The sequence below is a fragment of the Myotis davidii genome, unplaced genomic scaffold (genome assembly GCF_000327345.1).
Source record: "Myotis davidii unplaced genomic scaffold, ASM32734v1 scaffold187, whole genome shotgun sequence".
Taxonomy (NCBI): Eukaryota; Metazoa; Chordata; class Mammalia; order Chiroptera; family Vespertilionidae; genus Myotis; species Myotis davidii.
In genome coordinates, this window is record NW_006383018.1 from 495,659 (window position 1) to 511,994 (window position 16,336).

The 16,336-nt window shown below is 35.6% G+C and overlaps 1 protein-coding gene across 1 annotated transcript in view; it reads left to right on the plus strand.

Moving 5' to 3' along the window:
• The window catches only part of RUNDC3B (RUN domain containing 3B), a 98,446-nt gene that overhangs the window by 24,594 nt on the left and 57,516 nt on the right, over positions 1 to 16,336 (plus strand). The window contains exons 4-5 of the mRNA XM_015558255.1: positions 3,798 to 3,848; positions 10,451 to 10,584. Coding sequence (XP_015413741.1) covers positions 3,798 to 3,848; positions 10,451 to 10,584 — 185 coding nt within the window. The remainder of the gene's footprint in view (positions 1 to 3,797; positions 3,849 to 10,450; positions 10,585 to 16,336) is intronic.

Sequence of the window (16,336 nt, forward strand, 5' to 3'; positions counted from 1 at the left end):
TCAGCACACCGGGAAGTGGCAGCTCCCGCCTGAGTAAGCCCCCTAGAGCCCCTACATAGTACCCTAACTTTCCTACCATTGGTTGCCCTAAGGATGTTGTAAACTTCTGATTGGTCTAGAATGTTATATATGTCCCTGCACTTAAACAATAAACTCAGACTGCGTCTTGAACCTGTCTCCGGAGTCGGGCATGCTTCGATAGGACTCCGTTGGCCTCACCCCCGCGGGACCCCCTGCCTCAGTGTGAGTGGCACCGAGCAGGCAGCACATTCCATCAGTGGCTGACCTGGTGCACGGGCATGGAGGTGAAGTCACCGGTGCCTGCTTTCCCACAGGCTTGAGCCCCTGAGCAGCAGGGGATGAGCTGGTGATCCCAACGGCCTGACACCCAGCCCGGTCCTCCTGCCACCCACCCTGATTCCCCCGTTCACCATCGCTGATCCATTGGAGCCTGTTGGCCGGGGGCAGAGACCAAGAGGTCAGCTGTTCAGCCTGCTTTCCAGTCCCCAGTCCTGCCCTGCTACCACTTGCAGGCCGCGGGGCAAGGGGGGATTGGGACTGAGAAGTGGTCAATACTACCTCATGGCAACTGGTCGAGTGGTCTTTCTGATCATGACACTTATGGCCTCTGGCCTTTTATTATATAGATATACATTACCTATGGGCACAGGCAATAGGGTGGTGAAGGCCTGCGGCGGGGTGGAAACCAGGTGGAGGGGGCAATGGGAGGAAAAAAGGGGGACATCTGTAATACTCTCAATAATAAAGATTTTAAAAAGCAAAAACAAGCGCTTGGTGAGGATTTGGAGAAAAGGGAACTCTCATATACTATTGGTGGGAATGTAGATTGGTACAGCCACTGTGAAAAGCAGTATGGAATTTCCTCAAAAAATTAAAAATGGAGCTGCCTTATGACCCAGTGATTCCACTTCTGGGAATTTATATGAAGAAACCCGGAACACCAATTTGGAGGAATATACGCACCCCTGCGTTCATTGCAGCGTTATTTACAATAGCCAATATTTGGAAGCAGTCCAAGTGTCCATCAGTAGAGAGTGATTAAAAAGATGTGGTACATTTATACACTGGAATACTACTTGGCTGTAAAAAAAAGAAGGAAATATTACCTTTTGCAACAGCATGAATGGGCCTGCAGAGCATTATACTAAGTGAAATAAGCCAATCAGAGAAAGACAAGTACCGTATAATTTCACTCATGTGTAATCTAATGGATAAAATGAACTAACAAGCAAAATAGAGGAAGACTTATAGAGAGCAGACTGATAGCTGTCACGGGGGGATTGAGCAAAAAGAAAAAAATTCATGGGCATGGACAACAGTGTGGTGATTTCTGGGAGAGGGGGAGAGAAGGAGAAGGTTATAGGGGGATAAGTGGTGATGGATGGAGACTTGACTTGGTGAAGTGAACACAATACAGTATGTGTTGTAGATTGTGCACCTGAAACTTGTATAATTTTTGTTAGCCTTTGTCACCTAAATAAATTCAATAAAAAGGAAAAATAATCCTAATCTATAAATTGAGTTTAATAATAGATTATTTCCCACTTTATATTATGGGTTGATTAAATCATGACATACATCTCATTATGATATATCTCATTTGATACATTTTTTGAAGTTTGTTTTTTTCAGTAACATTTTCCTGAAATCATTTTTACTTTTATTACTTTTTGATTATGTAAATGACTACAAGTAAGATACATGACTTTATTTTCAAGGCAGTGATAACAAAGTAAATGTGGTTTAAACATTAACAATTGGTGTTTATTTTTTTCCATAGCTTAATTTTTTTTGACATTTGTTTTTATTTTTTTAAATTTTGTTTTATTGCTTAAAGTATTACAAAGAGTATTACATATGTCTCCTTTTTTTTTTCCTGCCCTTGATAATCCCCTGGCATCCCCTACCCCCCAGTGTCTTATGTCCATTGGTTATGCTTATATGCATGCATACAAGTCCTTCGACTGATCTCTTACCCTCCCTCCTTCCCCCCAACCCTTCCCGGCCTTCTGGCTGTAGTTTGACAGTCGGTTCGATGCTGCTCTGCCTCTGTATCTATTTTTGTTCATCAGTTTATAATGGTCTTTATTATCCATAAATGAGTGAGATCATGTGGTATTTTTATTTCATTGACTGTCTTATTTCACTTAGCATAATGCTCTCCAGTTCCATCCATGCTGTTGCAAATGGTAAGAATTCCTTCTTTTTTACAGCAGCATAGTATTCCATCGTGTAGATGTACCACAGCTTTCTAATCCATTCATCTGCTGATGGGTATTTAGGCTGTTTCCAAATCTTAGTTATGGTAAATTGTGCTGCTATGAACATAGGGGTGCATATATCCTTTCTAATTGGTGTTTCTCCATAGCCTAATTTTTTGATTTATTAATTTTTTTAATTAAATTTACTGGGGTGACATTAGTTAATATGATCATTTAGTTTTCAGGTGTGGGTTTCTATGTTACAAGATCTGTATATTGCACTGTGTGCCCACCACCCAAAGTCAAATCATCTTCCGTCACCATATATTAGGCCCTCTTTACCCTCCCACCCCTGCCCCCTTCCCCTGGCAATCACCATACTGCAGTTTGTGATCACTAGTTTCAGTTTTTTATCCCACATATTAGTGAAATCATATGGTTAATAGTCAAATCATATGGTTAACCATATAACAGAATGAAAAGCATTCTGTTCTGATTTACATTTTAGTGTTGAGAAATTTTCATTTTTGTTTGTTGTAGTTGTAGCAAGAACAGTATGTCCTCCTATGAGGCTTCAAAGAGGGTACCAATTTATAGATCCTTTTGGATATGTTTCAAAATTCAATATTTCTTTTTGATGTTACAAATGAAGGTAGGAGGAAGGTAGAGACATGGATGTAGCAAACAATACAACTGTATATATCTTTTTCCGTTCATTTTCATACAACATTACTCACTGTGTTTGTTTGGTTTTTGTTTGGTTTCCTAAAGGGTCTGAGTATTTGGAAAGGTGTGGGACCATGTCCTATTGGAGATTGCATTGTTAGGTTATGAGAGAAGAAAATATTATTTGGCTTTGGAGTTTTCCTGTATAATTATAAGAGGAATTTCCAAATAACATAGTCAGAATTTATAGTAACTTTTCCAGATAGTGATTGTTAAGCAATAATTGAAAGCTGCTGTAGGAAATAAAACAGTATTTTGCATTAAGTAATCATTTAGTCAACGTTGGTTAAACTGAAGAACATTTCACCAGATAAGTGCTCTTCTCATAATTCAGAACCATACAGATTTTAACTCTTCTAGGCCAAAAATAAGAGAACTGCTCTTCAAAATGAATTTGATTATAACTTTAGAAAAGTTAACAGTAAAAAGTGTTTAGTTTTAAAGTTAAACACTTTGAGACATATGCAGTTCAAGAAGTAATTTTCCTAACCCAACGCAAATTCTGAGGCGCAAATCTAGCCAGTTCAGCCAAGCTGTTGCTCATTTTGCATTCTGTCATCACCCGTTTATTGCACTTGGGAGAGAACGATGAGGAGGTAAAAAGAACAATTGCTTCTCACTTATTTCTATGACTTACTTAAATTCTAGACTCTCCAATAAAATAGGCTACAAGGGACCAGCTTCGTTTTTGTGCCGAGTGTGTAGCTCATATTCATCCTGAGTTTAGTGTTTACTGTGTCAGAATTATGTGTAGCCATCTAATTTGGGCTATTCAGTTTGCAGTTATAAACTTGATGGCAGGTTTCTTAAATATCTGTGTGTTGTTGTTGTTGTTTATTTTTTTTAAAGAGATTTCCCAAAGTTGCAGATGGCTGGCTCATCTCCAAATACCTCTTCAAGGTACTCTATGCTGGTGATGTCTCCCGCCACTGAGCTGCGCGGGAGCATGGAATTGACTTACTGGGGAGGGCTGTATCAGTTAAGTGATCTTTTTTAGTACATTGCATGGGTTTTGCAAAGCTTTCTGTTTTTGTTTTTGTTAATTTAGAGGGCACAAGTATGCTTATGCTAATTCTTTAAATAATAGCTTGTTATAAACTCACACAATATAATAATTCATTTACTCTCCTTCTTCTCCATGTGACTCCCCTCCGTATTTCTCTTAAACCCCATGGTTTTAAGTACTATTTTATTAACCAAGTATGTATATCTGTGTTATTTATATTTTATTAGAATGCTTAATGATATATGACTTATTGGTTATTTACTCAATTTTGTAAGTGCTGTGCAATAATATTTGTATTACATGCGAACCAGGGCCTCAGGGAAGCTGTGTGAATTTTCAAAAATCACTCAGTAAAGCATACATGGGCACTATCCACCATAACTGCTTTGCCATTCTTTAACCATTAGTGGGACTGTATTCCTTAGTTTCCTTTCTCCCAGGTAGAATGCATACTTCTTATTCGTTTAGTCAAAATACTTCTATTGAGTTCCTGCTGTGTGCAAAACACACTGCTGGGCCTCTGCACTTATGACCTAGCCTTTTACTATATGTTTTAATTAGAAAATAAATTTTCTAGTGTTTCACAGGTAATACTAAGATAAAGAATAGAATGTAGAAGAAAAATATCTTCTCATTTCCTCAATCCTAATTCCCACAAATAATAATTTTAAAAAATTTCTTTTATGTTCCCTATGTATATGTAGCCTTAATCACTATTGAAATAAATTATGCTTGATTTCTTTAGGTCTGCACTTTTTGTGTGTGTTAATCCTCACCCGAGGATATTTTTCCATTGATTTTTAGAGAGAGAGGAAGGGAAGGGCAGAGACGGAGAGAGAGAAACATTGATGTGAGAGAGACACATTGATTGGTTGCCTCCCAAACGAGTCATGACGGGCGTCGAGGCTGCAACCGAAGTATTGTTCCCTTGACTGAAATTGAACCTGAGATCCTTCAGGCCGGCGCTCTATCCACTGAGCCAACCTGCCTAGGGCTAGGTCTACACGTTTCTACATAGCTCTCTGTATGGACCTCAGCCGTCGGTACTTTAATGAAATCTGCCAGTATTCTAAACCTTATATTAAAAAAGCTGGTGAAGAAAAACACACACAAAACTCTTGTATTCTACTTGGAAAGATGGTCAAATTACTGGGATAAGTAAACCTATTAAGTCAAATTCAGTTTTCAAATTTTCAGGTGAACTTGTTATCTTAATTTTTGGTTTTGGAAGATTAATATTTGACTCACTTTTATTGTATAGGTACATACTTTAGACATTTGTTTTAGGTATCTGTGATAAATTTCTTAGCAACGAACAAGACATTAATTGTTGCAATAAGGGATGATAATTACATTTTATAGATTAGTAACTGATTCATATTTGCTAAATGATTTCCTGAAGCATCCTGTAAGTAACATACAGAACTAGTAATATAAATACAATTACCTAGTCAAGACTCAGACTTCTTCTTAAGATTCAGTATAAAGTGTAAAGTTAGTTTTAAAGTTTTTAAGTATCTTTTTTAGAACATTAATATATTTTATGTAGGATATTATTCAAGATCATAATTTTGTCTTCAAAGCTGGATAAATGGTTTAATAAATATGAATCTCAACTAATAATGCTACTTTATTTATTTATTTTGTTAATCCTCACTAGAGGATATATTATGAAGTGATACCAATTAATCTTGTCATTGAGAGAGAGAGAAACAGTAGTGTGAAAGATACACATTGATTGGTTGCCTCCCACACATGCCCAACTGGGGCCAGGGATCAAACCTGCAACTAAGGTATGTGCCCTTGAATGGGAATCGAACGTGAGACTCAGTGCACAGGCTGGGATGATGCTCTATCCACTGAGCGCACTGGCCAGGGTTCCACTACCTTTTTTAGAAGGAAAAGATTCTAACCTCTTAGAGAAATGGGAATTTTCTCTGTTTAGTAAAAAGGTAGTGGAAAATATCAAACTGATTTTATAAGTTAGCAGTAAGAAACTTAGGGCTGTTGTTACAAAATTTAAAGTGAAAAGTTTAATATCTAACTATTAATGTATTGCCAAAAATAAATCCACAAGTAATCAATTTCCTTTAAGCATCTGAAAACATTTGCAGTGATATCAGAGTGATTTATTAAGATTTGATGTGACTGTTTTTATTACTTGTCTATATGAATAATAGCTACAAGGCAATAGTCTGATATTACCATCTAGGTGATGTATTATAATGCTGACAGAACTTCACCTTGTGAGAACAGTTTTCCATTTGTAATTAAGCACTAATAAAGACTGGAGAAAGGGAGTCACTTAACATATTCATTTATCTTTGTATTATCAAAAGATTATATGCCATTAAGCACTACTTCATTAAAGAAACACTTATAAGCCAAACACAAACATATTGCATGAAGTGAATAGGCATTTGACTTAACTAATGGAGAAGAGTAATTTTAGAATAATATTGGATTCTAAAAATTACATTATATTTTTAGGTGCAGAAATGAGGCAGTTTCGTGGGAAAGATATTACATAGCTTGTTAGTAGCAGTTCACCTTTAAGTCTAGCAAACTTTTCACCACTTATTTCTGTGCATGAAACAAATTAGAGTTGGATTAATGGAATGGAAGTAAATGTCAAAAGCTTGTTTAACTTTGTCATTGGTAAAAAGTCAACTTCTAAGAATATATATAATTGAAAGCATATTATACATCTATACTCATCAGAGCTTTAAAAAGACAATTTTTAATGACAGCATATTTCTTCTCTGGAGTAAAATTTATTCGAGATACAGGTTAGTGTCTTGTAAAGTGATTTGCTTTTCTGGTTATTTTTAAAGGAAATGGAATATCTTGGAAATGATTATTTATTACACTGTTGGTTTTTAAAGGCACAATCAGATTGTAGTGTTTTGTTTTGTTTTAATATTCCTGTTGAATACTAGTTACAGACTAAGTACAGTGTTTTGCTAGCAATTAATCTGTTTAAGTAAGAGTGATATTCAAGTAATAATATTTCAAATAACCAATTGAATACTTCTATTATTTTTAAAATTTTTAATTGATTTTTTTTTTAAGAGCGAGAAATGTTGATGTGAGAGTGAAACATCAACTGTCTCCTGCACTCCCCCTACTGGGGATCAAGCCTATAACCTGGGCATGACCAAGAATCAAACCAACAACCTTTCAGTGCACAGGAAGACGCCCAATGAACTGAGCTACACTGGCCAGGGCAAACAATTCTAAATTATTTTAAACCAAATTCAACCCTTTTCATGGATGCAGAAATTATTTAATTACTTAAATAAAATTCTAGGACATACAGACAATTTATATGAAAGTTTGTTTAGTGATTCTAACAAGGGAGTCTACCTTCTCCTAATCAAAGCTGATCTTTTGAATGTGGACAACAATTCAGTGTCTTTATTTAAGAACTTCACATTGGAAATGATGCACATGGAAGAGGGGAGAAGGCAGAATCAAGCCAAATCCTCCTCACATCTAGTTGGTTGAGTAGACAGAGTATTATGAAGATACTAGTTTTTTAAAACCCTGTAAGTTATGCTAATATGTCATTCTATTAATTGTTTAGTTTCTTAGTTTGCAATCTTGGAAATCTTGTCATGTCTTGGGTAAAGCCTTGTAGATCGCAAATCCTACCCACAGCAAGAGTCCTAAGGATTTAGTGCCCATTCTTTCTCTGTTTAACCTAATTCCAGATTTTTTAGTTTTTCTTTATTTTATTTTCTCTCCTCTAAAAATAGGACTTTGTTATATTCTTTTGTTTTTGACACCTCTACTATTCCTATTTGTCCTTGGCTATGTCAGGCTCATAAGGTTTAAAATAAAGTCATTAGAGAAAGCTTGAAAAAGGTTTTTTTTAGGATCCCTTTTTTAGGATCCCTGCCGTTGTTTAGTACTCTGTTTCTTGAGGGAGGACTGGCAGCTACACCTCCCTTTTTAAAATTATAGAGTGATCCCAGTTAATTAAGGTGAAGACAATTAGTTGAGACTAGACATTTTAGGGAGGCAAAATTAGAAAGGTTGATATGAGAAAAGGTTGGATTAGGGAATAAATTTTAAAGTTTTTCTTAGATTCTAAGCAAGTTATGGGAGAAACTTTTAATTTTACATCTCATTCCCACTTTGTGGTGGAAGAGGAGCTTTGGTCCCTTAACTATTTGATAGTAGTAATCATAGTAGCAGTAATTGTTAACATCTGTACTGTACTGTATGCTGATTGCTGTACCCACATTATCTCACTTACTCTCCAAGTGTTACCATGTTGGTACTACAGCTATTGTTAATTTATAGAAGAAAGACTTATACAGTGAAGTCATTTGCTCAAGATCACATAGCTAGAAAGTGATTTGACTCAAAACCCATATTCCTAACCACGAGGCACCCTGCTTCCTCTCCAAATGGCTAACAAATTGACATGAAAATTGCCCTAAAGACCAACTATATTGAGATACTGTTCTAGGAACTTCTTTAACCGAAGAAGCAAAGGACAGTAATGGGGAGAGATTGAGATGAAGAAGAGATATTTTAAATACAGTATTCTTAAAGACTTCTGTTTGTTGCTAGTAATATTTGATTTTTAAGGAGACATTTGAGTTATATATTTGAGTGAGTATTTGTAGATGCATTTGTGTCTTATTTATATATGTAAATATATTTTAGAATATTTAGTATTTGTAATCTAGCATGGAGACCTCTTGATACCAGATTGTCATTGAACTGTTACTATAAAAAGATACTAATTCAGATTTTTAAAATTCAAATTTTTATATAGCATTGCAATTAAGATCTGTTTTGTGCTGATTTACCAGTTGCATTGTTTAATAAATATTTATTGAATGCTTACTATGATCCAAGCACTGTGTCAAGTGCTAGAGATCTGTTTAAAGAAAAATAAGACACAATCCCTGCCTGAGCAGTTTTACCACCTAATATGTGAGACAATCCAGTGAACAGGTAATTGTAAGGATAAGTCAGCAAAGGTTACCATGCCAGCATATAGGGAGGGGCTGAATCACCATTGAGATCACACAGGGCTTATAACAGCGGTTCTCAACCTGTGGGTCGCGACCCCTTTGGGGAGTCGAACGACCCTTTCACAGGGGTCGCCTAAATACATCCTGCATGTCAGATATTTACATTACAATTCATAACAGTAGCAAAATTACAGATATGAAGTAGCAACGAAAATAATTTTGTGGTTGGGGGTCACCACAGCATGAGGAACTGTGTTAAAGGGTCGTGGCATTAGGAAGTTTGAGAACCACTGGCTTATAAGAACAGGAGGCCTTTAAAATGTCCTGAAAGATGATAGGAGTTACCTATCGCAATATATAGGCTTTCTATTCATTGAGTAAGCATAAGTATATTATTAGAAATATTGGGGGGGGGCCTTTTAAAAATACCAATGCCTAGACCTGCCCCTAAAGATTCTGGTTATTTAGTTTTGGGGGAGCCCAGGCATGAGTATGTTTAAAAAGAAGCCCAGGTGTTTTTATGGGCTGCCATGGTTGGAAATCACATATCATTTCAGACACGGCTCCGAAAATGGTGCTTGCTAACCACACTTTGATGTTGCTTAGAGAGAAGCTATTACTGGGGAAGGGAAGGTTTGAGATAAAAAAAAAAAAGTAATTGAAACAGAGAAGCACAGATTTAAAAATATAAAAGCTAACATTTCTACATTAAGATTAAACAACTTACCCAGGTAAGATTAATTGAATAAAGTATTGGGCATGGATCTGCTATTCAAAGTCCTGCATAGAGATAGCAATATTATGGTACACAGAAAAGAATATTTGTTCATCAACAGACACATAATTGCTCAAATCTGAATGGTAAATTCCTGAAGGACTTTTCCAGGGTTGGTGACTAGAAGAGAGCAGATGAATGATAGTTACAGGGAACTTTGTGGCTTTATAGATGAGAATGGGTGGGTACAAGATTATGGATAATAAGTCAATATAGGATCCTAATTCATTATATTTACTTGTAGTTCTGACCACACACACTTATCATTTCTTTGAAGTATCTACATAAGAGAAGAAAAAAGGTTATATTTTTTACTTTTTTTGTTTTTCTGAGTGGAGAAAGCTTTAGAATACAACTGGTGACATTTAAATTAATGCTTAACTAGAACCACTAGGAAAATTATCCATGTGATATATAAAAGACTATACTAGAATAATAGGATGTTAAGCTGCAGTATGTTTTTTAGTATATAGACTCCTTTTTACTTCATTTAGTTTGAATTTACTGTTGAAAAACTGTGATTGAGGTTCATTAAATAAATTTCCCAAGGTGACACCTAGTTGTAAAGGTAGACCAGGACTAGATTTCAGGCTGATTGACATTGAGATCAGTGTCCTTTCCATTAGAGCACACCACACTGCCTTTTAATTTTCAGCGTTTTATTGTTCTTGCATGTTGAATTTTCTAGTCTAGTTTTCTTTTATTTTGTATTGTAATTTGTCTCCTGAAGGTCAAGTAACCTGGTTTGGTTATGAAAGTCCTCGTAGCTTCTGGGACTATATCAGAGTGGCTTGCCGGAGAGTGTCACAGAATTGTATCTGCAGCATTGAAAATATGGAAAATGTCAGTTCCTCTAGAGCTAAGGTAAGACAGAAATAACATGCAATGTATATAATCCGAAGCAGTCTCGACCCAATTAGAACAGTTCAAGCTCTTTGCTATAAAACATTTATTTTCTTTGTTGGAATTAAGCAGTTGATCAAATTTAACATCTTTCAGAGGCTTGTTTCCTTTTTTACTGTATTTCGTTATTTTAGAATGCTCTTGAATCTTTACTATTGCTTTATGAATAGCAAGAAGGTATGAAGCTAGTCACTACTGAGAACAATGAAATGTGTCCCATTCTGTGAATTTTCTATTTTTATTGAATTACCTAAACCAGTGACTCTCAGTGTCCAGCAGAACCCTGGGGGTCCAAAATGTCAAAACTATATTTCCTGTAATAGGAAAATGTTATTTGCCTTTTGCACTGTGTTGACATTCTCGTTGCTGGTGCAGAAGCAATGGTGGGTAAAATTGCTGGTGCCTGAGCACAAATTAAGATAATGGTATCAAACTATTATTAGTTATCATTGAGTTCTCCCCCACCATCAGCTCAGTCTTAAAACAAAACACACACACACGCACACACACACATGCACACACACACACACGCACACACACACACAAAATAAAACACCCCACACACACTTAAAAATGTCCAGGACAATACAGTAAACATTATTAATTTTATTAAACCTCAACCTTTGAGTACACTGTAACAGATTGAATGCGAAGCAGATATCTAGTTCTCTTTTATTAAGCCATGCATTAAGGAAAAATGTAAAAACAGCCACTTTTCTCACTAATATTTTTGTTTAGGAAAAGATAATTTTTCACAAAAATTTTATTTAAAATTAACATAGAATGGGTTTATTTTTAATTAAAAATTTAAAAGTTTATAGTTTGGGCTTGTCATATAGTAAATATTAATTGATACAACCTATATAAAGACTCTTTGGAGTCCTCAATAATGTTTAAGATTGTAAAATGTCAGAGCTGCTGTTATAAACTATATAAGCTTCAGTTTAGGAGTTGATTTTTTAAAATTGGATTGGCCATAGTAGCTTTCCTTTCTGTATATATATTTTTAAACCTTGCCTTAGGATATTTTTCCATTGATTTTTTTAGAGAGATTAGAAGAGAAAAGGAAAAACAGAGAGAAATATTGATGTGAGAGAAACACATCAATTGGTGGCCTCCTGCACATGCCCCAACCAGGGCCTGGTAGGAGCCTGCAACTGAGGTCCGTGTCCTTGACGGGAATCTCACCCGGAGGTCTGCAGGCAACATTCTATCCACTGAGCCAAACCGGCTAGGGCTCCTTTCTATTTTTGACACTTAATAATTACAGAATGAAACTAAGTAGAAAATAAAGGTTGAATATAGATAAGTAAGGTTTTAAGATCAAGATATAATTCAGGTCATTATTTCATAATTATAAACTTACAATTACATGTCTGTATAATAAACAAAAGCATAACAATCATCTTTCAAATGTGTAGTTTCCAAATTTATTGTTCCTGTATCAGTTTTTATTTAGGAATTCTTTTTTTTTGGAAAATTTTTGGTTCACAAAATTGACTGATACATATTGGAATTAAAACATGTTTGTAAAATATGAACTGAATATTTTTTAAAAACAAGATTTATAATTTTTAAATTCAGTGGCATAATTAGAAACATAGTTAAACAGCTTAAAATTTCATAATATGGAAGTGTGTTGTTGGGTAAAGTTAATGGCTATGGTTTTTGTCACTTTTGAAGATGTTTCTAAAAGCACTGCTTCCTGCTGCACAGCCTCTGGCCAGTCTCCAGTCAGGCGTTGTCTGAGCAACAGTTAACTTTCTGCTTCAGTGTCTTCGAACTCTTTTATATTGAATCAGTTTCTCCTGCCTCAGATATTTTTTTAGGTCAATAAGTATCTTCTTTTTAAAGTCAGTTATAACTGTATTTTAAAATTAAAACCTTTTTCTCATCGATGTTTTATCTTGTATTAACAAGTTTCTTTTTAGTCACAATTATTGTCTGCTTAGTCCTTTGGCCGTCATTTTTTGAACTATTGAATTTATTCATTTATTTACTTTCTAATTGTCTGTTTATAGATTTTAAAAATGTAAAATTTGAATTCTCCTTTGCATTTTAATTGAGTTTGTATTAGTTTTCTTTATGGTTTAAGAGTAATACTTTGGTTTCTGTAGGTTAAGATTAAAAGACTAGCTGTAATTTGAATGGATCGAGTCTATGAAAATTGAAAGTAACCTAGGTGCTACATAAACTTTATTTTCTTATTTTCAAACTAAAAGTAGGAAAGATTAACATGACAAGTGTATTCTAAACTCTTTCAATACAGAAGAGAATATATTTATAGAATTAGCATGCCTCAAAGCACAAAAGGTAATTGAAAAGTTAACAAACATTAGAAATGTCACATTTGGACATGGGTGGACCAAGGAAACCCAAACCCTAGCTCATTACCTCTCAGCGGAGAATGTTAATATTTATTCTGTAAAGAAACACACAAAACACCAAAAACGGTGTTGAGTATCAAAACACCACAGAACAATCATGTTCCAAAGCCTGCATTTATGCCTTTGTTTTGACCAGACCTCAAACAGATTCCATTTAATGGGGAAACAGAAACATTCTTTAAATGTGGTTGAGTTGATTGAATCCGGATTGCCCGTGTCCTAGTACCATTGTACAATTTAGAGTCACATTGTAGTAACTTGCCACCCTGGGAGATACCTTGTCACTCTAAGCTAATATCTATGAAATGCCGACCTTTCCCGTTCTTCGCTTAGTCTGTGACTTGTTGGACTGATTTTCTAGGGCCTACACATAGCCTAACAATGGAAATAAATTATTTGAGTTGAAGATCATGTCTATATTTTCCATATCAGGTATATTTGCATCTGTTTTTTCTACAGTATGCAGGGATTCTGGAGCATACTATTTCTATACATCAATTTTTTAGGTTTCAGACTAGAATTAGTAGTGTTAGAAATATAACTGCGTCTTAGCTTAGCCATATTTCCTATCTGCTCAGAAGCTGGCTGGTCACTGCTCTGTCCAAGAGGCAGATTAGCCAAATGTTCTCCTGACAGAGGCAGAGGGGGCATTAATCAGATATACCAGAGTTATCAAATACCATAACTTTATAGTAAGATGCAAAATTGCAAAGAGGCCAGTTTTATGATCATTTTTCTTTTACTGACTCACAAATCTGTCTCCCTTTTAAACCACCACTTGACAGTTATTTATTGTGATGGTCTCAACTCTGGAATACTGTCAGAAATACTTGGGGAGCTTTCAAAATAGGAAGTTTCCCAGCAGAAAACAGACGTACTCTGATTCTGCCCATTTGTTTGATATTCTATCCATTTTAACTTCATATGACTCTTTCTAAAATACTGTATTTTTCATATCATTCCTTTTCTCCACTTCTAACTGGTAGCTCCAATGCCTAGTAGTTATGAGCAAGTTATTTATCTCTTTAGTTTGATTCACTTATTTAATAAATATATACTGAATACCTCCTGTGCGCCAGAAACCATTGTAAATGTTGAGGATAGAGTGGCAGTGGTGAAAAAGATGGCAAAGAGCAAACGTTACACACATATTCCATTTTAGTAATACAGTAAACAAATAAATATATACATACTATCTCAGGGGAAGTTAGAAAGTGATAAGAGTGGTGGAATTGATCAGGAAGGATTCTGTGAAGCAGTAGTTGAGTCAGGATGTAAATTATGGAAAGAAATATGCTATGCAAATAGTAAGCCGAGAAAGGTATAGAATAGAAGATATGGTCATGATTAAGAGTTTAGATATAATTCTCAATACACTGGGGAGCTACTTGAGTGTTTCTTTTTTACTTTTTTTTTTTAAAAAAGCAATAGAGTAATGTAATCTGGTTACATTTTTTTTTAAATATATTTTATTGATTTTTTACAGAGAGGAAGGGAGAGAGATAGAGAGTTAGAAACATCGATGAGAGAGAGACATCGATCAGCTGCCTCCTGCACATCTCCCACTGGGGATGTGCCCGCAACCCAGGTACATGCCCTTGACCGGAATCGAACCCGGACCCCTCAGTCCGTAGGCCGACGCTCTATCCACTGAGCCAAACCGGTTTCGGCTGGTTACATTTTAAATGATCAAGTGGTTACAGCATGAAGAATGTATAGAAAGGAGGGTAGGGGCAGAGAGGCAAGTCAGAAGGGGTTGGAGTCTAAAAAGATGATCATGGAGGTAAGAAATGAATTAGTTTCTACTTCCAGCGAAAGCAGAATAGCTTGTATCAGAGGAACTCTTCTCCCAAGAGCCACAGGAAAGGTTTGGAAAGTAATATAATTAAAATACAACACATAAAAATTTGTACTTAAAGGAAAATAGGTATGCTTAAATAGGCTTATGCATTATTAAGCAAAAGAATAAAGGCTGAAAATTAGTGATCAAAGCTTTCATCTCAAGAAACTATTTTTAAAAAGTAATAAACTCAAGGTAGAAGGCAAGAAATAATGAAGAGCGAAAATTCAGTTAAATTGAAACAAATGTACACCAGAAGAAAATGAACAAAGCCCAAAGTTGGTGTTTTTTAAAAGATTAATACAATTGATAAGCTTCTAGCAAGACTATTAAAGAAGAGAAAAGAAATTGTAAATGATCAGTACCAGGAATGAAGAAGAGCCCAAACCCAGAGACCCTCCCTACATCAAAAATCCTAAAGGAAAATATTATGAATAACTTCACACCTATCCATTTGAAAATGTAGGGGAAATGGGCAAATTCTTTGAAAAAATATCACTTACAAAACTGAGAGAAAGAAAATATCTGAGTATTCTGATACCTATTAAAGAAATTAAATCTGTAGTTAAAAATCTTCCCTTAGCAGGCCCATTTTTAAATTGAGTGTTCTTTTTCTTATGGATTTGTAAGACTTACTTGTATTTTATGAAAGAGAGCCTTATTGTTTTTTACATGTAATTCAAATATCTTTGCTCTGTGATTTTTCCTTTTACTTTTTTAAATGATTACAGTTCATCCCCTGAAATAGGAAGAAAGATAGAGTATATGGGTATTAATTGAGTTAGGTTTGTAGGTTTGGTGGTTGTGAGAGGAGTTTCCTGTTTTCTAGTGGTGTCTGTGTTTTTTTCCTCATGTAGTAAAGTATGGAATGTATTGTAACCCAACTCACAGTTCTTGGGAGGATTAAATATTTTAATGTGTATCTAAAGCTCTTAAAGCAGAGCCAAACAGAGTGGCTTAGTGGTTGAGCGTCAACCTATGAACCAGGAGGTCACAGTTTGATTCCCGGTCAGGGCACTGCCTGGGTTGCAAGTTTGATCCCCAGTGGAAAGCCTGCAGGAAGCAGCCAATTAATAATTCACTCTCATCATGGATGTTTCTATCTTTCTCTCGCTTCCCCTTCCTCTTTGAAATCAATAAGAAATATGCATTTAAAAACACACACATAAAAAGAGCCAAACATACTAGTATATTATTACATTCCTAAGAGTTTACTGCCCCACAAAAATAGGAGTCTCAAAGAAGTGACCAGAGCAGGAAGCTTTGTATACCTTTTAGACAAAGAAACATCCATTTGTGAAGAATTCACAAGGCAGAGGGATTTGGGCTAGGGGTGGTAAATGGTGAAGAAGTAATAAGGTTTGTTTATGCAGCCCTCTCTGACTGGTGATGAGGAGGCCTCCCTTTCCCCTGGCACAGGGAAGTTACCTTTCACCTGGGAGATTTACCTTTTGCTTTGAGGGAACTAGGATGGGGTCAAGGGTAG